The following is a 23341-nucleotide window of genomic DNA, read 5'->3' as shown; positions in this document are numbered from 1 at the left end:
GCCAGCACCTTTCCATTCGGGGGACTTGTTTGAGGTGATTTTTACAAATTCTCAACGTCCATCTTACAGCCTACAATTGGGTACCGATGGATATCCAATTTTTCTGTCTAGACTCGGGACTCCGGGACCGTTATAGGAAAAGAGCCAGTTGCCTGTCAGGTCCACACTTTCCCGCTGATACCCACCACACCCGCATGGGTCTCGTAACGAGCTACTGATACCGAGGAGGACCACGATGATCATCAAGAGACTCTATAGGGATATGTAGGAGTAAGTCGGTTTTGCACGTGGAAGCACAACCGTCGATGAGCTCATGGAAACAGTCAAAAGCGCCTCATTTCGATGGAGGACCACATGAATCATATCATATCAAAAAGAACTAAGCGTATTGTACCAAGCGTAGTGTCGGGAGATAGCGCAGCACGTGCGGCATTGAGCGCAGTGACTGGTTGAACGACCCGCAGTGATGACTCAGCAGAACTGCGAGCTACTGACGCATCGTCCAATCAATGCGCTTCGTGGTGCAACGATGCGCAGTTCCATGCCAAATAAAAAAATCCAAAATCCAAAATCGTTGCACTTTGTACGACCTGGTATTTTCGGCGTATATAGCTATAACTTCACGAGCTCCTACGCGAGCGCCCTAGTAAGTAACCCTAGTATTCTGGAAACGAGCGGGCCCCCAGAGGTTGAACTTGACCGTTCTCGGGCAGCGACCGATAAAGCATCCATTCGGCTCAATTCCTCGATCCTCGATCCTCTCTCTCTCTCTCTCTCCCTCATACACAATTGAATCACTTTCTCGAGTTTTTCACACACTCCTCGAGTCTCTCTGCCCATCATGAGGTGAGTACCCTGCATTCCGATGTGAACTCGCGACCTTTTTTTCGTCCCCAAGAATGTTCTCTGTTCCCCGCATGCTGACCTAGCCACAGGTTCGGCGAGCACCTCCGATCCTCCATGATCAGGGAGTATCACCCTCATTACATTGCCTACGATGAGCTGAAGAAGGCTCTTAAGACCGACTTCGTCACCGCACCTTCCCCCAACAATGCGAAGCCCGATCGCCTCGAATGGTCCGAGGACGACGAGAAGCACTTTGTCACTCTGCTCGAGAGCGAGCTGGAGAAGGTCTTCCTTTTCCAGAAGCGCAAGAGCGAGGAGATTGTCGAGCGCATTAAGATGAGCGAGTTCGAGGTGAATGATGTGGTCTCGCGTCTCGATGATTCCACCGGCTCGCGCCGTCAGAGCGGCCGTGCAGCCCAGCCCCCGCCTACCGACGAAGACTTCATGCTCCTCGAGCAGGTCCTCAGTGATATTATTGCGGATGTACACGATCTCGCCAAGTTCACTCAATTAAACTACACGGGCTTCCAGAAGATTATTAAGAAGCATGACGTAAGTTCTTGATTGATCTCAGGCATGGTCTTCGAGCTGTCCAGAAAGCTAATTCCCGAACAGAAAGAGACAAACTGGTACTTGAGGCCTGTTTTCGCCGCCCGTCTGAACGCCAAGCCTTTCTTCAAGGATAACTACGATGCCTTCGTGATTAAGCTCTCTAAGCTGTATGACCTGGTCCGCACCAAGGGTAACCCTGTCATGGGTGACTCGTCCGCCGGTGGTACCCAGCAGAACTTCGTCCGTCAGACTACCAAGTACTGGGTCCACCGCGACAACATTACCGAGTTGAAGTTGGTCATTCTGAAGCATTTGCCCGTGCTGGTTTTCAACGCCAGTAAGGAGTTCGAAGAGAAGGATACCGCCATCTCCTCCATTTACTACGATAACACCGATACGTGGGAGCTGTACCAGGGCCGTCTGAAGAAGACCGAGGGCGCAGAGGCTATCCGTCTCCGCTGGTACGGTGGTATGGAGAGTGACCAGATCTTCGTGGAGCGCAAGACTCACCGCGAAGACTGGACTGGCGAGAAGTCCGTCAAGGCTCGCTTTTCGCTGAAGGAGAAGAACGTCAATGCATATCTCAACGGCAGCATGACAGTCGAACAAATCTTCGAGAAGGCCCGCAAAGAGGGCAAGAAGAGCCAGGCGGAGATTGACGACCTGGAGCAGCTGGCCCGCGAGATTCAGTACCGCGTCATCACCCGTCGCCTCGTGCCCGTTACCCGCACATTCTACCACCGAACCGCCTTCCAGCTTCCCGGTGACGCCCGTGTGCGTATTTCCCTCGATACTGAGTTGACCATGATTCGCGAGGACAATCTGGACGGTCGCCGCCGCGCTGGCAATAGCTGGCGCCGGATGGACATCGGTGTCGACTTCCCCTTCTCCCAACTGCCCCCAGAAGACATTGATCGATTCCCCTACGCTGTGCTGGAAGTCAAGCTGCAGACTCAGGCCGGCCAGGAGCCGCCTCAGTGGATCCGTGACTTGACTGCCAGTCACCTTGTCGAAGCCGTGCCCAAGTTCAGTAAATTCATCCACGGCACTGCCACCCTCTTCCCCAGCCGCATCAACCTTCTTCCATTCTGGTACCCCCAGATGGACACTGACATCCGTAAGCCTGCCAATCGCCGCTACGGTATCCATCGTCCTCTCGCTAGTACTTCTGTTTCCGCGAATGAGGAGGACTCGGATGATGACGACTCCCCTGAGTCTGAAAATGGTCCCCAGAACGGCTATTACACAGAGTATGGTAACGATGGTGGTCTGTTCACGGAGACAAACGGCAACGAACTGGATATTGAGGAGCGCATCGCCGCGCAGCCTGTCGCCGGTGATGAAGACTACCCGCTCTACGATTCCGACGACGAGACTGTCGATACCAACGAGCTCGAGGAGGCTCGTCGCGTCGGCGGGGCCTACTATGCCGAGCAGCTCATCAAGCACTATGTGTGCAAAACTGGCAAGACATTGGCTCGGGGTCTCCTTGCTATTGTTCCCCGCCCTACACCCACCTCCCTCCCTCCCGCCGAACAGCGTGGAATCGCTGTGCTCCAGGGAACTCAGCGTTCTCTCCAGCGGTTCCAGGCTCCTCCAGGAAAGCGTAAGTGCTCTTTTCGTCTTAGAGCCTCCAATACATCCACTAACACATCCCAGGTATCTTCGTCCCTGTCCGTGTCGAGCCCAAGGTCTACTTCGCCGCCGAGCGAACCTTCCTTTCCTGGCTCGAATTTTCCATCATCCTCGGCGGTATTGCTGCCACTCTTCTCAACTTTGGCGTCGACAGCATCTCCCTCGCATCGTCCTGGGCCTTCACTGTCCTCGCCGCCGGTGCTCTCATTTACAGCCTCTTCCTGTACATCTGGCGCGTGGACAAGATCCGCAAGCGCCGCGATGTGAAGCGCGTGTACTATGAAAAGTGGGGACCCACAGTCGTTAGCGTGGGTCTCGTTGCCGTCGTGTTGGTCAACTTTGCTCTGCGTGTTCGTGCTGGTGGCTTCATGGCTGGTGACCAGAAGCCCGGCCGTCATGGCGATGAGCTGTAGGATTTTCGATTTGCACATTTTTGATATATGATGGCCTTTGGGCACTTTGTACGTAAGGTGCATGGGCTTGGTAGCAAGGCGTTTGGAAAGTGTACATTCTTAGAGCGTCAGTGAATATATTTGATCATTTGCATCAACTCGTCTCGAGTCCCAAAAACCTTTATTTACTTTGCCTTCACTTTCGACCTTGTCAATATTCTTCTCCTTCCTTCTTCCTCCTTCCTTCTTTCTTCTCCCTTCTTCCCACCCTTCCTTCTTCCCACCATCCTCTACCAGCATGACTGCCCCGGAGAGAGAGTCTCAGGGGCTCATCCGGCGAGAGGCTGCCCTCAACGCTCGTGATGCTATTACCCATCAGTACGCGACTTCAACCAAGAAGGAAACAAAAACACCCTCGACGAAGAAATTCCCCGACCCCATCTCCCGATACATGACCGCTCAATTCAATAAACGCTCTACCATTCTCCTCTCCTCAGACGACGAAGACCAACCCTCACGTAAACGCATGGCTCCAAGCCTTTCCGCCAACAATATCCCTCAGTAAGTCTCACCCCAAATTTACCCCTACAAACACCACTGACCTTCCTCAGACACACCTCCCGAGTTGAGACCGTCAGCCAAGCCGATTTCAACGCCCTCCGCAGTCTCGTAACCAGACTCCTGCATGAGTCCCGCGCAGACCGAGCTACCAATCAAGAATTGGAAAGTGAGATCGCTTCGCTCAAGGAGGTAGTCGCTGCAATGGCAACACTTCTCGAGGCTTACGAAAGTGTCATCGATAAGACTCAGATCAAGGCCCTTGAGGCTCAACTCTTGTCGGAGCGTACGGAGGCCCGTTTGACTCGGTTTGAACAGGTGGGGGACACCGTGATCTAGATACTACAAGTGTGCTGACAGGTTGGAGGTTCCGCATCGGGAAGATGTTTGCATGGAATGTGCTATTCGGTCTTGTGAGGATGAGGAAGTGGTGCTGACTGATAATCTGATGGGGTACGACGATGCTTAAGTGGTGGTCACTTAGAATCTAAATGGGATACGTAAGAATGATAGTTCATACGATTGCAATATGCACGATACTCTTGTGCTTGAAGCTATGGTTCTGATTGGATGTAGGAGGAGTAAAAGGTCTTCCTGAAGGGCCATCACCACAGGTTGAAGCCTTGACCAAGTGAAATAGAGCAGTGTCTCGCAGCTTTGGAGCCCACGCAATAAGCTCGCACCCGACATTCATAACATTCAGTAACAACTGCATCCTTCACTCTGTTTACAATCATCTCAAACGAAAGACTCCCCGTGTTCGAAGAATCCCAACCCATCTCCAATATTCACCTCCATATCCATATCCATCTCCCATCTTCCCCACTCCTCTTCCATGCCATTCATCATGAGTCCGCGTCGCAGTCCACGCACCAATACCCCCGGTCCCCATAACAAAAACCATAAGCGTTTCGACTCTACCGGCTTCGAAGCACCATCCTCAACCCAGCCTGATGTGGAACTTCAAAACCCTTCGTTCACACCCGACGCAAGCACAGGAATGCCCCGTCCAGTAAACTACGAGACCGCGGATGAACGCCCAAGCCCCAAACGCCTTCGCACATCCTCGTTCGACACCCCGTCTGGCAGCTCCGTATTGAGTCAAAGCAACCAGTCGTCCCCCAGGAAGTCATCCCCGGTCAAGCCTACCCCAATCAAACAGGAGAAACCTCAGCCTCAGTCTCCGTCTTCAGTTCGAAACAAGCCTGCCAGATTCATCAAACTGACCCCAACGCAGTATGTAACTCAAACCCAAGTGACCATACCAAACTAACAAGACCAGAGCCACGTCCCCGTCGCAAGTCGAAGTAACACCCCGCGCAGAAGTCGAAACCGTGAAACTCCGCGCCGAGCTCTCCCAGCTTCGCCTCGACTTTGGCATTGAGAAGCAGAGGAATGAAGCTCTTCGCTCGCAATTTGAGGTTGAAAGATGCCTGAACGAGTTCCTGCGTGGTCAGACCATCGCCGAGCAGAATGTGAACAAGTCTCTCCAAGAAAAGGTTACAGCCCTGGAGCAGCGACTGGACCGCCATGAACCTACTTTTGTTACGCTTCAGCATCTGAAGCAGGTTCTGTTGACTTGGTTGAGAGATTATCTGGTTCAGGCTAGGACTGAGGCCGGGGGTAGTTCTCAGCAAGTGGTTAATCCTCAGCTGTGATTCTGAGCGGTCTTTCTCATCTTCAATCTTGAGAGGATGGGTGAGCTCTTGAAGATTAGGATAGTGGTATGATACAAATACTTGCAGATAATGTTTCGACGAGGAGATTAGACAATGCCATCTACGTGGTGATCCAGTCTATGAGCGAAGCATGTAATTCAAGGAACCTCATTCAGATAATGATATCAATAACCGCAGCGTCTCCATCCCGTAATAAGAAAACAATAAATGATGGCACCCTGAAACCACAACATAAGAGATGAAGAATTGTCCTCGTGATGCACGACAAGCATGGTAGCCCTACGCACCGTCTGAGCTGATGTTATCTCTAATCGAGATCCGAACCTGAAATATCATCAGAATCTGAATCCGACACATCATCAGGATCCTGAGCATAGTGACAGATAAGGTGAATCATCATATCTTCCAAATCTCGCCGACACATAGATCCCAGGAAACAAGGCTGCTTCCGAATGTCGGAAGAGACACTCGAATAAATGATTGCGGATGCAACGTCGACCATACGCTCGTACCAGAGGGAAAGCTTGTGATCGTTTGGGACCGGGGTGATTTTATCACCGTCGTCAAGACCTCTAAAGAGGAACCAGACCTGGTGCATTCGAAGTCGAAGCTCGACCGCAATTTTCCATTCATGAAAGTTGGAATGGTCGCGAAGGCGGACGGTAGGGATTTCAATGCTGTGTTTATCCTTGGTTGAATCAAGGAAGGCATTGACATGGCGAACTGTTTCGGCAAGACCGCTTTCAGAGGTGCTTCGGTGGGCCACGAGATGGTGTTCGAATGCCTCCATCTCTTCGTCTTCGCCTGGGTCTAGCTCGGAGTCATAGTCCTCTCTAGCATCCTCACTCCATATCGCGGGGGAGGAGATAGGGGGTCCCTTACTGTCAGCTTCTTGGAGCTGGAGCTGGACTGTATCTAGAGGGCTTGCTTGAGTGCTTGCATCTTCAAAGAAGAATAGTGAAAGTGAATTTGGAATAGAATACGTACCGATGGTAGACCGAGGAGCAGAGGATTGAGGAGCAGTGGAGGGAGCACGAGATGGAGTAGAAGGGGAATTCTCTTTTATTGGAATTGTATTGGAAAGGTCATCCTTCTTTACGGTATTTGAGGTCGTGGGAGCGGCAGTCTTGGGAAGAGAGGAGTTGGGTACGTGAGGCACAATCTTCTTTCGAGTTCCTGACTTGGAGATGGTGGGCTTGGATGGGGAAGGCATTTTGAAGCAACAAGGACAAGGTGGTAAAGTGAACCTGATGGAATACGCTGGGTGGATGGAGGAGTAGAGCTATGAAAGAGGAGAAGGATGAAGAGTGAGAGATGGAAGTTAGGAAGATATTTATGGCCACTCTCAGTCATGGAGCAGAGAGCAAATAATTCACAGGCAACCGAGAGAATGATCCTCACTGCAGGAAATGAGGTGGTTTGTGAGACATAGTGATATCCATCGAAGAAAGACAGTCGAATGTTCATTGTGAGAGTATGTACTAAGCATAGCACACATCTGCCAACCCAATAATAAAGCCGTGACACTTATGGGTTGTAGTCAACCACAGGAACAATCGTCTCATCCAGACTCACAGCATTGGAATTACTAGCCCCAATGCCAGAATACTTGTTGATCCAGCCCAAAACCTGCTGATGCCAAACCAAACTGTTCTCCTGATTTGTGACCCTAAACAGAAGTTAGTTTTATGACGGAGAGCTTGATGCCTAACAGTCACAGACTCACCAATGGTTCTCATCTGGGAAATTGAGCAGTCTGCTTGGTACACCGCGCATCTGCAAGACATTGAACAGACTAAGTCCTTCTGAGATGGGCAGCCGGAAGTCTAGATCACTGTGGATGATCAGCTGCGGCGTATCCATTTGAAGGATGTGTTCAGGAGCTGATGGGTCCCAGCGGCGATAGTTGTCTCGGTCACCCCAGAAGGTGCCATTGAACTGGAGATGTTAGCGAACGACCCAAGAGGTACGAAGCGGGGTACATACATCGTGTTCGATGAACCACAACTCTTCTGTCGATATCTTGGCATCGGCAACGAATGTTCCATCGTGGCTGACCAGGGCTTTGAACTTGCGGCCCAGTGGGTTGCCCTGAATCCAGTTGATCATGAAGCCGCCATAGCTTGCTCCAGCTGCAACACCGTTGTCCGTGTCGATGAAGTCGAAGTTGTCACGCACATATTCCCAGCACTTCACCAAGTCATCGTATGGATAGCTTCCTATTCAGTGTGAGATTTTGAATTGGACTAAGATCATATTCCTAGACGTACCCCAGTTATTCGTGATCATATCGGTAAGCTTATCACCAAACCCAGTACTGCCAGTTGGGTTCGGAGCAACCACCACGTATCCCTGGTCGGCCCAAACCTTGTAGTTCCAGCGAGTACTCCAGGAATCGGCCCACGAACCTTGAGGGCCACCGTGAATATAGAACAAGAGAGGGTAGGTCTTGGACGTGTCGAAATTTTGAGGATAGATAATCCAAGAATGGATCTAGCATAGTTAGCAATGCACACCTAGAACGATAGATAGAGCATACTTCAGTCCAGTTCCCTTCGTAGTAGAACTCATCTACGTCCGCAGAGCTCATGCCGTTGAGAGCAGGATCAACCTCATTTGCCGAGAAGACCACATTGGTAACACCCTTCTCCGGCGTCGCAGTGTATATGATCCGGCTAGTCCACATTGCCGAGCCGGAAACCAGAATCTCACCATTAGGAAGGTTATAGTATGAGCTCACGGAGCCACTATCAGTAAAGTTGCGAGGGACGAAATCATCACCCGCATCCGAAGGCAAGATAAACAGTCGATTGCGAGCTCGGTCCTCGGTGTTGAGAATGAGGCCTTTACCATCGGTGGTCCATTTGGCTGCGCTGGGCGAGCGATCCCAATTCTTCGCCAAAGCCGGAATAGTCTCCTTTGAGTCAATCGTGTAGACGTAGAGAGTGCGGCGATCCGATTCGTAGGCGATGTCTGTCATCTGGAAGTATGCGAGTTGCTCACTATCCGGTGAGAATACAGGCCCGCTGGAGTCTCCCTTGACACCCTCTGGAGTGCCTGGGCTATCGGGGCCATTGATTGCCTCGGGGTTCTTAGAGCCATCATGCGGAACGAAGTAAATATACGACGCGGTATTGTTCGCCCTTGGCAACTCGGGCGCCTTGCTCTTGAAAGCGACCCATTTTCCATCTGGTGAAATATCATAATCGGTGGAGTCTCCGTAGGGTGGATACGGTGATTCGAGGTTCTTCACTGTAGAAACAAGGTTCTTCAAAGCGCCACGGGAAACATAGCGTGATGTAGCCCACTGTCCAGATTTCTTCAGCTCGAGGGTCCCTGAGAAGACAGCGTTAAATGTCGTCGTGAGCCATGTATCCCAATGGCGCGGGTATATGCTATCATAAATGCGGGCGGTGCTCAAGGGCTTCACTGCTAGTTTGTCGTTATATGCAGTTCCATTACCGTAGGACTGTCCATAGACGAGGAAATTGATATCACCGGTTTTGGTGGTAGCAGTCTTCAAACCTGAGAGGGAAGCCGACAAGGACGCTGCTTTATATCGGCTGAAAGATGTTAGAGAGATGACTTAGACTTGGCGATCTGGAATTGTGCGTACAAGTTATTGAAGTCGGCAGTGTCAGAAATCCACAGTTCAACGCCTCCAGGGATGTCAGCGTTGGTGCTGTTGATGTACAGCAATTCCGAATTACTCGATCCCAACCAGATGATCTCAGACACATTGCTGTCATCGGTGAGCTCGGAGATCTTGCCGCTCTTGAGATCGATCAAGTTCCAGGTTGTGCTTGATTCATGGCTTTCGAACGAATACTGCCCGGTTGAGAACAACGCGACTTCCTATACTTCCTCAGCGCCGCGCTTAACTACTTTGGCAATTCTATCAAAGAAAACTTACTCCAGACGGGTTTGGCACAGCAGTGCTACGTCTTGGAGCCGAAATTAATTGCCTAAGACAGAGTTAACACGATACACAGACGATCAGACGATCATAACCAACTTGGGCGCCAAGGCGACAGCAGGAAGCACCGCCGATCCGATAGCCAGCAATTGGAATGCGCGCATGTTCACAAAGAGATATGCACATGCGTTGCAGAAGATAATCGTGCAAAGCACCAGATTGACTCGCACGCGGAATGTATTTATACGCTTTTGCGGGGACATCGGGGTGGCAGCTTCCCCAAGGGGGGAAATGTTACATTCCTCTACGCCAAGAGTGATAAGCAGGGAGCGGAGTTGCTGGGCAGGCCATGTCTGCAGCGCTATACAGCCTTTGGACTGCGCTAACTCGTCTTGAGGAAACAAAGAAGTCGCTAGCTTCTTGGGTTACAGCGCCATAAGCGCCAAGCCTCGCGCCTCCTTATCTCCCGGTGATAGCCGGTATCTGGGAGCGGAGATGTCCCTTGGGGGTGTTTGGGGCGGGGAAATGATGAAGATGCAATGAATGTGTCCTAAGGTGTCATGGATTACAAGGCAGCATGAGAAAAGGATGATGGACACTATATCATTGATGGTGTATACTAGGTAGCTCGTGGATGATGTGATGCACGATAATCATAATAAACCCAGGAACAGAACGTTCAATAGCACCCTTTGCGCGAAGTTCGGATAAATTAATACTCGAAATCATCATCAACGCCCTTCTTACCGGATGATTCCTTTGTGACCGCCTCTTGCTTGCGGTACATTTCCGCAACGGCACGGGTTGTAGTTGCTTGCTCGGGCTTCTTGTCATCACGCGATTTGATGAACCGAGGGAATCGGAGAGAAACACCCTTTCCGCCTCCTGTAGTCCCTTCGAAATCATCTGAGGCAGCCTTGTACCGCGGGCTCAATGTCAGATCGGCGGTTTTGACCTCCCACACAAGCTGCGGCTCAAACCACACATCGGGCTGATCTTTGGGTACACTCGAGTGAGTGTAAAATGGTTTTGGCCGGTCGATGACCAGGGGGCTCAGAGCTTGGTGGAACTCTTCAAGCGCTGCTTCTGAGAAACCGGTGCCGATGTTGCAGATGGTTTCGTACTTGTCGTTGTTCGGGTTGTAGGCAGCCAGCAAGAAAGCGCCATACACTGATGTGCGCTTTCCGCGACCATAGTAAGCACCGAGAACGACTAGATCAAGTGAGTCTCCGACGCCCGCGAGATAATCTTTCTTGACCTGAGAAAAGGATGAGTATATTAAGAACCATGCTTTAGAAATCTTTCATACCTTTAGCCAATTGCGACTGCGCTTGCTTGGTTCGTAGCCACTTTCATGGGTGTCAAGCATCTTCACCATGAGGCCCTCGCATGATGCCTTGACACTCTCCTCCAGCAGATTCTGAATCTCATCGAGGACGTTGGTGTCACCAAATTGCGCAAACTGGAACTCGCCCTCGTTCGCTTGGAATGAATCATGCAGAATTTGCCGACGCTCCCGAAGGGACTTCTTGACGCATGGCTGCAAATCAATTAGCAACGAAGGAAATTAGACATTTCGTAGCAGCTGGTAGCTTACCTCGTCGTTGAAGAATAGTAGGTCAAATGCAAAGACGCAAACCTTGACCGTGACTTCATCCGCCTTCACATCCTTCCGCTTACGGGTCATCAGCTGCTGGAATGGCAACACCTTCTTGGTGACAGTATCCCAAGCGACAGTCTCACAGTCCAGGACAAAGCTTTTCACGCCGGGCTTCACCCAACTGCCAAGCTTGGCGAGAATATCTGGATACTTCTTGGAGAGATCCTCAGAGTTTCGAGAGAAGATCGCGGCGTGTCCCTTGGCATCCTTTTGCAGGGTGATGGTGGACTCAGGATACTTGTGAATAGCATCTGGCGCCACAAAGTGAATCTGAGCTCGCTCTCCATCGTACTTGTATTCGCAGGTGAACTCCTTTCCTTCGAAGCGGTCAAGAACCTCGGTGATAGACTTCGTAGGGTTTGCAAGCATGGGCTTCAGAGGAATACCCGGCTGCAGCTTGCATACGGTTTGTAAGTTGAACAGGCCGTGTTCCAGCATAGCCGGAACGATAACCTCGTACGAAGGCAGCTCGCTGTAGACCTGCTTGAGAATGGCTTCGCCTTCAGCCACTTTCTCGAGAGACAGGTCTTTCTCGCCCGCGGCCTTAGCTTCGTGGCGGACAATTGCTTGTGCAAGGGCGACAAGCACAGTCTTCTCTGCAAGTCCTAATCTCAATTTGCCCTCCAAGAAGCGGACGATGAACTTGGCCTCACTGGGACCACCCTTGTCTTTCGTGATATCCACGCCCTTGCTGCCCTTGCCAGCAGTCGCAGCGTCGGCAGCAGACAAAAGCTTCTTGATGCCGGAGATTTTCTTGTCCTGGGACCCGTGGCCTTGAACCTTAGCAATGCCTAGCAGGCCTTCGTGCACTCCTCGAACAGTCAAGGCCTTGGGCTTGAACATGGTGGGTTGGTTGGATCGACTTTTAGCAGCGACCAGTCCCAGATCACCAATCTCGTGCTGGTCAGTCTTGATGACAGCCAGACTGCGACCAGTACACTCTCCAATAGCCTTCATTATTAACGACTCTCCGATACCGAGTTCAATGCCCGCATAATCGGCAGCCAATTTGTTGATCATGAGCTGAACAGTAGGGAGAAGATCTTTGGGGGTCAGGCGCAGGACCTGCTGGAGGAAGAGGGAGGAGTGCGCCAGGATTTCCAGACGCTTGGAGGTCATTTCGATCTTAGAGAAAGTGGTACAGAGCGCGGCATAAGGAACGGGGTCCCCGGCTTTCCAGTCAGGATATGGGTCCTGACCGGTAGCTTTCAAGGTCGCCTGCACCTTTGCAATGGTTTTCTTCTTAGCCTCGGGCTTCACCTCCTCCTCCTCCTCACTGGCAGACTGTGCTTCCTCTTCATCCTTGTCTGATGTATGCTCCTCCTCGAGCGCTTTATTTACGACAGGTTTGGGCGAAGGTGATTTGGTCTTCTTGACCTTAGGAGAGGCGGACTTCTTGGGTGACGTCGATCGTTTCTTCGGGGCGGGAGACGATGCATCCTGTGTGGCTTTACGCCGACGCTTGGATACTGGCTGGACATCGGAGTCATCGCTTTCCTCTGTCTCTTCGACCTTCTCGCGTTTTAACCCTTTGGATGGCTCAGTTCCATTTTCGTCAATCACCTCCTCCGGTTCGATTTTGACTGGGGCATCGACAGATGCGGCCTCAGGACCGCTGCTGGCTCTTTGCCTACTTCCGCCGAATGATAATGTAGTTTGCTTCTTGGGGGCTTGGTTGTTATCGGAATTGGAACCGAAGAATCTCCTACAGTGCGAATGAAGGGTGTTAGCAAGCTGTACAATAGTCATTGCAACCAATTCGGAGAACATCGAGGCCGACAGGTGCCGCCATATTAAAAAAAGATGGACGCACCCTAACGTCATCTGAGAATCGCGCACATACCCCAGTGTAGCCTGCTTCCTGCTCTTATCGTCTGCCATTGATCGAGAACTCCAGCGCAATGCCGTTAGTCCTGTGTCAAAAATGTGTTTATTTCCTGGTCTTGCAAGGGTGGAGTGCCGAAGGAATCGTGGGGATGTATCTGCGGCCCAGCAAAGATATGAGGTACTTGAATGTTCCGCTCCGATGCAGACGGGTCGAGAGCGCGAGAGAGATGGAGGCGTAACTGCAATCCGCAAGGCACGCATAGGCACAATGTTTAAATTACCGCGGATGAAATCCAGGCAGATTATACTGGATTAAATAGTTGGCAGACCACAATGCGATCAGGCAGAACACCCTCGACACCAGGCAACCTTCGAGAAACTGAGGCTCCAAGATCCACGCGACGTGACGCGACAGTCACGTGCAATCTATCTTGCCCGATAAAGCAACACCCACCGCCCGATATAACATGCAGAATTCAAGGCGGTGGACTGCTGTTGGTCGAGACGAGGATTCCGTCACGACGAGCTCCCAAGTCGTACCAACATGGAAGGACTATATTGCGTTTGATCCTAGTCCAGAACCAGGCTCTGTACGTGGCCGAATACACAGTCTTTGCTGCGCTCGATAATTTACATTGACCGTAATGGACAACCAGCAGCAGGAATCCTTTAAGCGGGTGTGTCACTCTCCACGCGGACTATAGAATGCCCTTTTACTGACAAGCAATACAGCTGCGCACACCGTGTGTGGAGCTCAGCTCAATAGGTCTACGATTCCGCGGCAACCAAGCTTCATCGGCCGAAGTTATCCGAGCCCTCGAACCCGTTCATAATGTCCTGGAGGATTTGGCGGGGAAAAAGCTTCTCGATGAGAAGCTTGCCGAATATGCCTTCTTTCCTCTTTCGCACATCTTCAACGAGACACAAAGGCTACCGGCGCGCTGTCTTGAGCTAGCGGTGCACTCATTACGAATATTGGTCGCTGAAGGATGGCGACAACGATTGTCGCCCGCGTTGGGCAAACAATTGATCATATTGCTGACACTGATCGTCGGAGGGTCACCAGGCAAGGCCGAAGAGAAAGATTTGCCTACCCCGAAGGTGTCAGAGGAGCTTGCGATTGCAGGCTTTGATTGTCTTCATGCAATCTTCGACGTGTTAGAGGGCCCCGTGGCGGAGAAAACCATCTTTCACGAGATCGGCACAGCTACTGTCGTCGACCAGACTGTCTATATTCTGCTGGAGGGCATCGCTGACGAACGTTCCGACGAGCTTTGCCTATCGGCTGCGAAGGCGATGCAAGCTCTGTATGTTCGGATTACCGATCGTGTCGTCCTAGCAAGTATCATGCCTCGCACTGTGTCTGCATTGACTAAAATAGTGAGGCCTACAACACAAAGTCGTCGGTCATACAAGCTATTACAGACATCCTTACAGCTATTGACTTACCTTCTCCGCACCGTCATTAGTGACCGTGTCGCCAGTAACCCCATTGAGAAGCCTGCCTCGATCGAGGCCAAAACGGATAACTCACTCGACGCCCCCTGGTTAAAAGCAACTTGTACGCAAGTCAAGTTGGCATTGGCGAACGTCATTCAGATTCGGCGCCACCAACGGATAGAAGTTCAATCAGCTCTACTCGAGCTTTGCGTGATGGTGGTTGAGGAATGCCCAACTACCCTCAATGATGCTATTTCTATGATGGTAGAAACCATTGTTGTTCTCTCTGACAAGGAAGAAGAAGCCTCAAATATGGCTTATAACACTGTCCTCCATCTTTCCACTACATATCCAGTCGTGTTGGAGTCTCTCAAAGAGTCCCTTCATACGTGGCTAACATCCTTTCCTCGGATCATGCAAAGCACCGATGAGACTGCTAAGCAGTGGGGCATCCGCCAGATCTCCACTGTTTTCCAAGTCCTCACTCAAGTTCAATCTCAATCCGATCTTCTTACGGGCAGCCTAGCATCTGGCCTCTGCGATAGTGTCAGTGCAGTTGTTAAGTCTAGCACCAGTGCCTTACAACCACTGGATTCTACAAAGCTAGGTGATTTAAGCTGGGATGTGCTTCGCTACGCTTCTGACTCGATAACATTCCCACCTATCTTACTGGAGCATCGAAGCCAGCAGCAAACTTTGAAAGACCTGCAATCAATGATTAAAAGGCTTAACTTTTCGGAGTCGGGTAACGAAATTACTCGATTGGTTGTCAACCGTCTCCATGCCACATCAGATGGCTCTGTTATTGCGCCCTTCTGGCTAGCATTGTCTTCTCTTCGTGCCCAATCTCAGGTCGGTGCTGGCTTCGATGACTTCATCGCCGATGACGTTGTGGAACTGCCACTTTCGAGATCCAAACGCAGCGGTATGATCGAAGAACTGTACTACGTTTCTTTGACGATCCTGAACGACGTTCCCGCTGATGGCTCCGGTGACTGGCGGACGTCAGCACTTGCATTGGAGGCGGTGGCACTTCAAGCCCAGCAGCTTGGAGAAGCTTTCAGACCTGAGCTCATGGATGCCCTCTACCCGACGCTGCAACTGCTTGCGTCAAACAACTCCAGCCTCCAACGACATGCTATGACGTGTTTGAACATTCTCACCTCATCTTGCAATTATCCGGACACCAGCTCCATGATTATCGATAATGTGGATTACTTGGTGAACTCAGTGGCCCTCAAGCTGAACACTTTCGATGTATCTCCATATCCTCCACAAGTTCTGTTCATGATGGTCAAGCTGTGTGGCGCACGGCTGATCCCATACCTTGATGATCTCGTTGACTCTATATTTGGTATTTTGGACTTGTATCATGGGTACCCAAAGCTCGTCGAAATCATGTTCAGAACACTTGCAGCTATTGTTGAGGAGGGAGCCAAGAAGCCATCGCTGTTGACAATCGATAGCGGTCGAGAGAACGGCACACGTGAGGGCCGGAAACCACAGTACCAGCATCTTTCAATTGCTACCATCGCTACAGATATTGCAGACCGCAAGTCAAAGCATGATAGAACGGTCGAAGAAGATATGGAAGCCGACAGGAATTTGGCTCACCCAAAGAAGCCTTGGTCTGAGACATACGACAAGGCACCTAAAGAACCGGAGACTATCGAGGAGATGCTCAACTTGGCCGAATCAGACGAGCCACTTCCTCCGCCGAAAGAGCCAGAGGATAGTGAGAAGCCTCTGAGCAAGACCCACTCCCTACTTGTACACATCGTCAAATCTATTCCTTCTCACCTCACCTCGCCATCCCCGTACCTCCGGCGCTCCTTGCTCTCTATTCTTGATGAGGTGTTGCCAGCACTCTCGCAGAACGAGAACAGCTTCCTCCCACTGATAAATGACTTGTGGTCTACCGTGGCCTCGAGAATTATTTTTCCCTCATCGCTTGGGAATGAAACATCCTCATCCAGATCTTTGATAGCCCGACCCTCCACTGAGCTTGAGAGTGGCTCCAACCAACCCGATATACATATCTTCCAGGAAGAGACTTTTGTTATGATCACCGCTTGCCAGGCTATTGAGGCTATGTGCAAGGGTGCGGGTGACTTCATGGCTTCGCGTATCGAGACCGAGTTCCCCCGCTGGGAACGTCTCTACCGACGTGTCTGGAGTAAGGTGAGACAAGATGCAGAAGCAGCCAACGCGCGACGCACTCGGCAGCATCAACAAAAGAAGGCGTCTTCTGACCTGGATACCGATTTGAGCATGGCACTATCCTCCTCTCTCACCCTTTCACCAATCACGCCAGGTTCCAGGGCTTTCACGCCTCACCACACTCTGTGGCGCGCTCTCATCTCTCTCTTCTTGACTGTACTTTCAACTGTTCGACTACCCCTAGAGGTAGGCGATCAGATTTGTGAGATGCTGGGCTCATGGATCACTCTCCTTGTCGGGCCGGACTTTTACTTCCGCGCTTCAAGGCGCACTACTGATTCTTCGACCCTGGATGAGGCCCAAAGAAGTGTTCTCGAACCAGCCGAAGATGCGATCCGGGCCATGGAGGCATGGAACGAGGATCTCACTTGGTTCATTTTCGCACGCGAGAAGATGAAAGCCTCAGAACAGTCAAAAAGACATGTTCCTGGGCGTATGACTGCGGAAGTATTTGGAGAGTCAATCCATTTCGCCAATGTCGCATTCTAGTCCATAATGAAGTGTATTGAAAGAGTATATATCCAGTCTCATGTTTACACCGCTCTCCAGACATCATTGTTTCTATCAATATGCCTGCTTTCTTAGCCCGTAATTGACGAATAAGAGGGTCTTCCTATACGCCGCTTCACAGCCATACTATGGACAGTTTTATTCTGACTCAGACCGGGATCGGGCACCGCGTTGAGGAAAAGTGTCAGCCTCGTTGCATAGCCACTAGCGTCTTGGCGTGATGACAACCACCTCGAGGCAACCACGGCCCGACTTTCTTAAATGAACGCTGTCCTATACGGTCGAGCTTAAAATTTCCTTATCATTTCTAGATATCTAGTCACCTCTGCATCTGCTACTTCATCTGAGAAACCCTGCCTTGGGTAGGTTATGCAGCTCCTCAATCTTCCGCACGATATTCTCCTGGAGATATGGGACGCCCTTGATCCTAAGAGCGACGAGGGCTCCAGGAATGCACTGGTTCAGACATGTCGCTATTTTAGAGTTAACTTCGACTTTCGTCTTTACCGGGGCACCGTAAAGGTGACGGCACCCTCAGTCGGCGCATTAGAATGGGCTGCACGACATGGTCAAGTGTGGACCATCCAGAAGCTGCTGAACGCCGGGCTCTGTCCTGACAATGACACGAGTATGGCGATTCTGGCTGCAGCATATTGTGGTCACCGAGATGTTGTACAAACGCTGCTCTGGCATGACTTCAACCCCAATGAGAAACATCAATGTGGTTTCTGCAGACCGATACACCGCGCCGCTGCACAGGGCCATGTGGAGATCATTAAGGACCTTCTGGAGGCTGGGGCAGATATCGAGGCAGTGGACCATGATGATGAGACTGCCTATGCAAACGCAGTCATTGAGGGCCAAGCCAATGTAGTATCTTTCTTCCTTGAGAGAGGTACATCCACAGAGACTCATATCCACGGGCGTGGCTCATCATTAGCATGGGCAGCGCGGTATGGAAAGATAGATGTCATGAAAACACTCCTAGAGGCTGGTGCTGATATTGAGGCCACCACGGAAGAGGGAGGAACCATCCTTCACTGGGCAGCATTGCGGGGACAACCAAAGTCTGTGGCGCTTTTACTTGACAAAGGCGCTGCTTCTGATGTCCCAGACTGGCGCGGCCACACTCCTCTGCACTTTGCATGCTTTAATCGAGGTCCGACGGAGACCATCACCCTTCTTTTACAACACAATGTCGAGATCAACAGGCGAGGTCTGAGTAATGGGAGAACGCCACTAGCGGTTGCCGCTTCTCTTGGCTTTGCAGATGCGATCAAGCCTTTATTAGAACGTGGCGCCGACCCAGCTAGTAAAGATGTGGATGGTTGCACCCCGCTTGCACTCGCTGCTCGATTCGGTCATGCTAGTACTGCGCTAGCTCTGCTAGAAGTGGATGCAGACGCTAGGAAAAAGTACATAGACATACCTGACAAATGTGGTCGAACGCCCCTTTTCCTAGCCACCTTATACGGCCATGAACAAATAGTTCGAATACTGCTCGCCAAGGGAAGTTTGGCAAGAAAGAAAGAGACCTGCGCCGGTCGGAGCCCCCTATCCTTTGCCAATGACCATCAAGTAGGAGAAAATAATCTCCGGGCCGTTTGGGAATGGCTTGCCTGTCCGTATTATGCCGACATTGACCTTGTTGCTGTACAGGATGTGTCCGACAAGGCACGTCATTTAGATGTGGACGCCAGATGTGATCAATGCCAATTTGCACTTTCTCAGTACGATAACCATTTTCATTGCGCAATTTGTCATAACGATGACTTTGACATTTGTATGGATTGCCTTGGTGGTGGTTTTACATGTTTGGATCCATCGCATGTTCTGCAGAAGTGTTGCTCGGTGAATGGTAACTGGGTGCCTGCCTACTTCTGATGAACGACTTCATCAAAATACTTTTACTGTGACTAGCAATAGCATCACTACATTATAAGCCATCAGTTCTTTCTCACCAGTTATTACCTTATTACAGCTCTAGACGTGCGATCTTGAAATATAGGTAGAAGGAAAGGTTCAACTATGATGTCATGACATGACCTAGTATCAGGTACCACGCGATCGAAAACATGATTTTGCGAACATCTTAACCAACACATGTTTCCAGCTGCCAAACTAATGATTGACGCAGGGATGACGGTAAGAGCCACAATCGCTCTTGGCCCTCTTTCTGAAGTCATATGTAAAAAACGACACTGTGCGACAGACCTTTTTCCATTGCCGACTCTCTCACGAAGCGATCGCATTTGAAACACATCTATCCCCATTGAATGTTACGAAGCCTTTGCAACATGTCGAGCAATATTCAAAAGGGTGCCACTTTCCAGCCGCCTCAGGCGAGCCAGAGCCAGCAGCAAAAGCCTGGGTAAGACCACATTATTTTCCCGATTCAGGATCTATATTGACCAATATTCGCCCACAGATTGGAACAGAAGATGGCACCGGCCAGCGAAGTCACCAAGCTCGACGGAAGCGAAGGACTGGTCGAATATGTTGGTGCGAATAAGCTCAAAGGAAAAAAAGTCCTTATCACTGGTGGCGAGTATGTCTGATATATGTACAACAACTTTATGCCTGTGTTATTAACACAATCGTTAGCTCGGGAATTGGCCGATCAGTCGCAGTCCTAATGGCGCGAGAAGGCGCTGATATTTCGATTGTCTATCTGCCACAAGAGCAAAGCGACGCGGAGGATACAAAAAAGATGGTTGAAGCGGAAAACCAGAAATGTCTTCTTATTCCTGGAGATCTCAGGAAATATGATTTCTGTCGACACGCAGTCGATGAACACGTCAAGCAGTATGTGTTACCACTCATTTGTACATCTATCAGATTGTTAACCTTTTAACAGACACGGAGGCCTCAATGTGCTCGTCAACAACGCCTCGAAGCAGTTTTCCTGCAAAGACTTTGCCCAGATCGACTTGGAGAAAGTCGAAGATGTCTTCCAGTCAAATATTCTGCAGATGATTGCCATCACGAAATACGCTCTTCCGCACTTGTCCAAGGGTGACTCGTATGTTCTACGATCCCATTTGTGATTTCGCGACCCGATGACTAATTAATGACAGGATCATCAATAATACATCCGTTGTTGCATTCCGCGGAACGGCTGGTATGGTCGACTACGCCGCCACGAAGGGAGCTATTGTTGGCTTTACGCGATCACTGGCGCAACAACTCATGCCGAAGGGTATCCGTGTTAACGCTGTTGCGTGCGTCACTCCTCTTTCACTCTTCTGTCGAATTTATGCTAATCTGAGAACAGTCCCGGTGTGATCTACACCCCAATTCAGGCCGATACTCGCGATGAAAAGGGAATGGAAAACTTAGGCGCACAAAAAGGCCTCGGTCGTCCTGGTCAAGCTAGTGAAGTCGCTACAAGTTTTGTTTTCTTGGCAAGCAACGATGCCTCGTTCTACTGTAAGTGTTGCATCTCTGACTTAAAACCCTCGCTACGGTGATGCTAATGAACATGGATAATAGATGGGCAGATCATGCACTGCTACCCGCTAGGAGACTAAGTGTTCTATACTCCTTCTGAAAACGAATCATTGTTTGAAAGAGAGTGTTTTGTATTTAGGTATTGCAACGAGTCTCGTTGAGGGCATTTATAATAAGCCCGCAGTCCGTTCAAATTGAATGCATTGAAATCCAGTCATTTGCATGCTCATCATTTCTGTTGGTCGTATGGTGCCGTGTTGTAATTAGAGGTATTTGCCTGCCTGTATCGCTAATATTTAGATATTTGTGCCTTTGTTCTGCTGCTTATCCACATTGAAGTTTTTCCACATCATGATTGCAGGGATACCCAAAATTAAGATGCAGGTGGAAGCAATGCAGTTCTGTCGCTGGGACCAGCTCCAGGCGTAGGCGGCAGCCTCACGCTCCGGAGAGCCAAGTGCAAAACCTTGCTGCTTAGTGACGCCGCCCTGATAAATTGCCTCAGCCTGAGACTTCAGATCGGCAGGAAGGCGGCTGCGGATGGCCGGCAACCAGACATTGTTCACGATAGCTGCGCACACGGCGTATCCGATCGACGAGCCCACGCTCGAGAACAAGCTAATTAAAGCCAAGGCCATGGGAATGCCTTCGCGGTCCCCACCTGCCATGACGGCCATGTCTTCACCGATAACCAGCGTACCTCCAGCGAAGGCAATGAAAATCTGACACATAACCACATAGCCGATACCGTGCTCACTGCCACGGAAGTAGATCATCAGACCAGATCCGAGAATCATCAGCGGTAATCCAAAGAACAGACAAAGGTACTTGAAGTGCTTGGTCTTGTAAACATAGATTCCAACAACCACGGACCAGAAGCAGGAGCCGACGTTATAGGTCGACATCAAGTATCCGGCCATGGTGTAGTCAAGGTTGTAAACAACCAGAAGGAAATTCTGGAAATAAGTGTTCCAGAGATCGAAACTGAAGAACACAACGGCGGCCAAATAACAGGCGCCAGCGACAGAGCGGTTTTTGAACAGTTCCCATCGGATAAAGTGGGTGCGCGCGAACCACTTCTCCCAGATGGCAAAGACCGGGAAGAGGCAGATTCCAACAACAATCATCGCAATGAATGTAGCACTGGAGTATTGAGATTCGCCAAAAGATGTAATGCTGAACGGAAGAAGGAATAAAATGAAAGCAGCCATAATGATAAATGCACCGATAACTTTGATTCCAAATTAGGGCCAGTTGAGAGTCTACCGAAGAATGGACTTACCATCGAATTCATGAAGATAGTGAATAATTGACTGTCCGACAGAGCGACCACTCCGTTCTCTCGTCAAAATGCCCTTCTTCACAGCCTGCTTCTCGTAGTACTTGAAAGTGAACGCCAAAGGGGCGAAAACGAAGGGCTGAACGATCGCAAAGACGCCAAATGCCCAGCGCCAACCTGATATGTTGATGAAGGAAGTTACTGCCAGGGGCGCAGTGAAAGCAGTAGCAATAAAAGGCGTACTAACAAACGCAAAGGCCCAGGCTCGGTTGCGCAATCCGGTGGTATCGGCAACGAAAATCTGCAGGGTGAGATAGAGACAGTCATAGCCGATCCAGTAGAAGATATAGCCGGCGCAGTACGCATTGGGGCCATTACAGGCAGCAAGGATGATAATTCCAAGGATGTAGACAACCAGCGAGGCCAGCAGACCTTCGGCACGACCCCACAAGTTGAGAGTCTTACCTAAGGGGAGCTTCATCACTCCGCCGATGATTGTCGACGCAATGTAAGAAGTAGTCACCTGGGGTGCTGACGAGAAGCCGGCGAAGATATAGTTGGTGAGGTTGGACAACATCGTCTCGTGGAAAGATAAAACGAAGAAGCAGACCCAGATCCTGTTGAATTAGTCAATTACATGTGTAGTGATTTGAAGGCACGCGCGTTTCGATATAGTAACTCACCATGCATAAATCCCAATGAGGGTCTTTCTACTATAGACAAGAGCAGCGGCCTCGGCCTTCTGCAAACCGATGGAGGCGTTCACATTGACCTCATTTGGGCGCTGCTGGATTTCCTTCTCATCCTGCCCCTCCAGAGACTTGGTTTCGACAGGGATTTCATTTATCCCATTGACTTCGTCACTCTCCTCGGCAGACGACCCGAAAACTTTCATAAGGCGGTTGTTCTCATCACGCCGCCGGACGCTGTCCAATACACCCATGGCGGATAGTTCGGATCGCGACGATCACCAATCTCCCAGAGTACAGCGAATTTGTGAGCGCAGACCGCGCTGAATGGAGTGAAGCAACAATTGAGAGGGTTTCAACCGACAAGAAAAGAGGGCGAGGTCAAGTTTTTCTATGAAGAAGAGAAAGAGGGTCCGAGGCGTGGAGATGGCGTCCGCTAAGTCGCGCTTAGCTCGGGCTGCTCTCAGGGTCCACAGCGCCCACTTTCACTCGCTTCCAGTGCGAATCTGCGTTGTACCACGGGATCAGATAATTTAAATCTGATCCTTTGACTGTCAATCACCGGGTACTCGGAAACTTTGTGTGGCCTCAGACCCCTGGCCTCGGGTCGATTGAGGGGACAAAAAAATCTGTCGGCTTCACAGGACCCTCAAAACGGGTCCCACTAAACGGCATCAATTTAAACCAC

General features: G+C 50.5%; 9 protein-coding genes across 9 annotated transcripts; 5 read left to right on the top strand and 4 right to left on the bottom strand.

The window, feature by feature from the left end:
- Positions 1-841: 841 nt before the first annotated feature.
- vtc4 (putative vacuolar transporter chaperone (Vtc4)) lies at positions 842-3446 on the top strand (the record flags this gene model as incomplete). Its single annotated transcript, XM_056890009.1, has 4 exons — positions 842-846; positions 936-1398; positions 1462-3004; positions 3058-3446. The coding sequence occupies 4 exons, from the start codon at positions 842-844 to the stop codon at positions 3444-3446; spliced, it is 2400 nt and encodes a 799-aa protein (XP_056736500.1).
- A 277-nt stretch (positions 3447-3723) lies between these two features.
- N7443_009952 (uncharacterized protein) lies at positions 3724-5641 on the top strand (the record flags this gene model as incomplete). Its single annotated transcript, XM_056890008.1, has 5 exons — positions 3724-3986; positions 4037-4291; positions 4344-4436; positions 4848-5219; positions 5266-5641. The coding sequence occupies 5 exons, from the start codon at positions 3724-3726 to the stop codon at positions 5639-5641; spliced, it is 1359 nt and encodes a 452-aa protein (XP_056736499.1).
- Positions 5642-5969: 328 nt separating this feature from the next.
- On the bottom strand, positions 5970-6875 carry N7443_009951 (uncharacterized protein; the record flags this gene model as incomplete). The annotated part of the gene is made up of 1 exon (XM_056890007.1): positions 5970-6875. One exon carries the CDS (start codon positions 6873-6875, stop codon positions 5970-5972), a length of 906 nt encoding a protein of 301 aa, XP_056736498.1.
- A 314-nt stretch (positions 6876-7189) lies between these two features.
- On the bottom strand, positions 7190-9841 carry dppV (dipeptidyl peptidase DppV; the record flags this gene model as incomplete). Its single annotated transcript, XM_056890006.1, has 8 exons — positions 7190-7331; positions 7389-7600; positions 7649-7881; positions 7933-8155; positions 8202-9225; positions 9279-9517; positions 9576-9627; positions 9678-9841. The coding sequence occupies 8 exons, from the start codon at positions 9839-9841 to the stop codon at positions 7190-7192; spliced, it is 2289 nt and encodes a 762-aa protein (XP_056736497.1).
- Positions 9842-10290: 449 nt separating this feature from the next.
- N7443_009949 (DNA ligase (ATP) CDC9) lies at positions 10291-13119 on the bottom strand (the record flags this gene model as incomplete). The annotated part of the gene is made up of 4 exons (XM_056890005.1): positions 10291-10836; positions 10888-11118; positions 11176-12943; positions 13082-13119. 4 exons carry the CDS (start codon positions 13117-13119, stop codon positions 10291-10293), a joined length of 2583 nt encoding a protein of 860 aa, XP_056736496.1.
- Positions 13120-13709: 590 nt separating this feature from the next.
- Positions 13710-17214, top strand: N7443_009948 (uncharacterized protein; the record flags this gene model as incomplete). The annotated part of the gene is made up of 2 exons (XM_056890004.1): positions 13710-13742; positions 13798-17214. The coding sequence occupies 2 exons, from the start codon at positions 13710-13712 to the stop codon at positions 17212-17214; spliced, it is 3450 nt and encodes a 1149-aa protein (XP_056736495.1).
- A 390-nt stretch (positions 17215-17604) lies between these two features.
- On the top strand, positions 17605-19119 carry N7443_009947 (uncharacterized protein; the record flags this gene model as incomplete). Its single annotated transcript, XM_056890003.1, has 1 exon — positions 17605-19119. The coding sequence occupies one exon, from the start codon at positions 17605-17607 to the stop codon at positions 19117-19119; it is 1515 nt and encodes a 504-aa protein (XP_056736494.1).
- Positions 19120-19511: 392 nt separating this feature from the next.
- N7443_009946 (oxidoreductase, short-chain dehydrogenase/reductase family) lies at positions 19512-20765 on the top strand (the record flags this gene model as incomplete). The annotated part of the gene is made up of 7 exons (XM_056890002.1): positions 19512-19606; positions 19664-19783; positions 19840-20040; positions 20093-20257; positions 20313-20456; positions 20510-20664; positions 20728-20765. 7 exons carry the CDS (start codon positions 19512-19514, stop codon positions 20763-20765), a joined length of 918 nt encoding a protein of 305 aa, XP_056736493.1.
- A 216-nt stretch (positions 20766-20981) lies between these two features.
- Positions 20982-22907, bottom strand: N7443_009945 (uncharacterized protein; the record flags this gene model as incomplete). The annotated part of the gene is made up of 3 exons (XM_056890001.1): positions 20982-21916; positions 21968-22581; positions 22648-22907. 3 exons carry the CDS (start codon positions 22905-22907, stop codon positions 20982-20984), a joined length of 1809 nt encoding a protein of 602 aa, XP_056736492.1.
- Between the last annotated feature and the right edge of the window lie 434 nt (positions 22908-23341).

The sequence above is a fragment of the Penicillium atrosanguineum genome (genome assembly GCF_028827265.1).
Source record: "Penicillium atrosanguineum strain IBT 20685 chromosome Unknown utg000008l_segment0_segment0, whole genome shotgun sequence".
In the NCBI taxonomy this organism is placed as follows: Eukaryota; Fungi; Ascomycota; class Eurotiomycetes; order Eurotiales; family Aspergillaceae; genus Penicillium; species Penicillium atrosanguineum.
The sequence above is the reverse complement of the archived record's forward strand: the minus strand, read 5'-3'. Positions and strand labels throughout refer to the sequence as shown.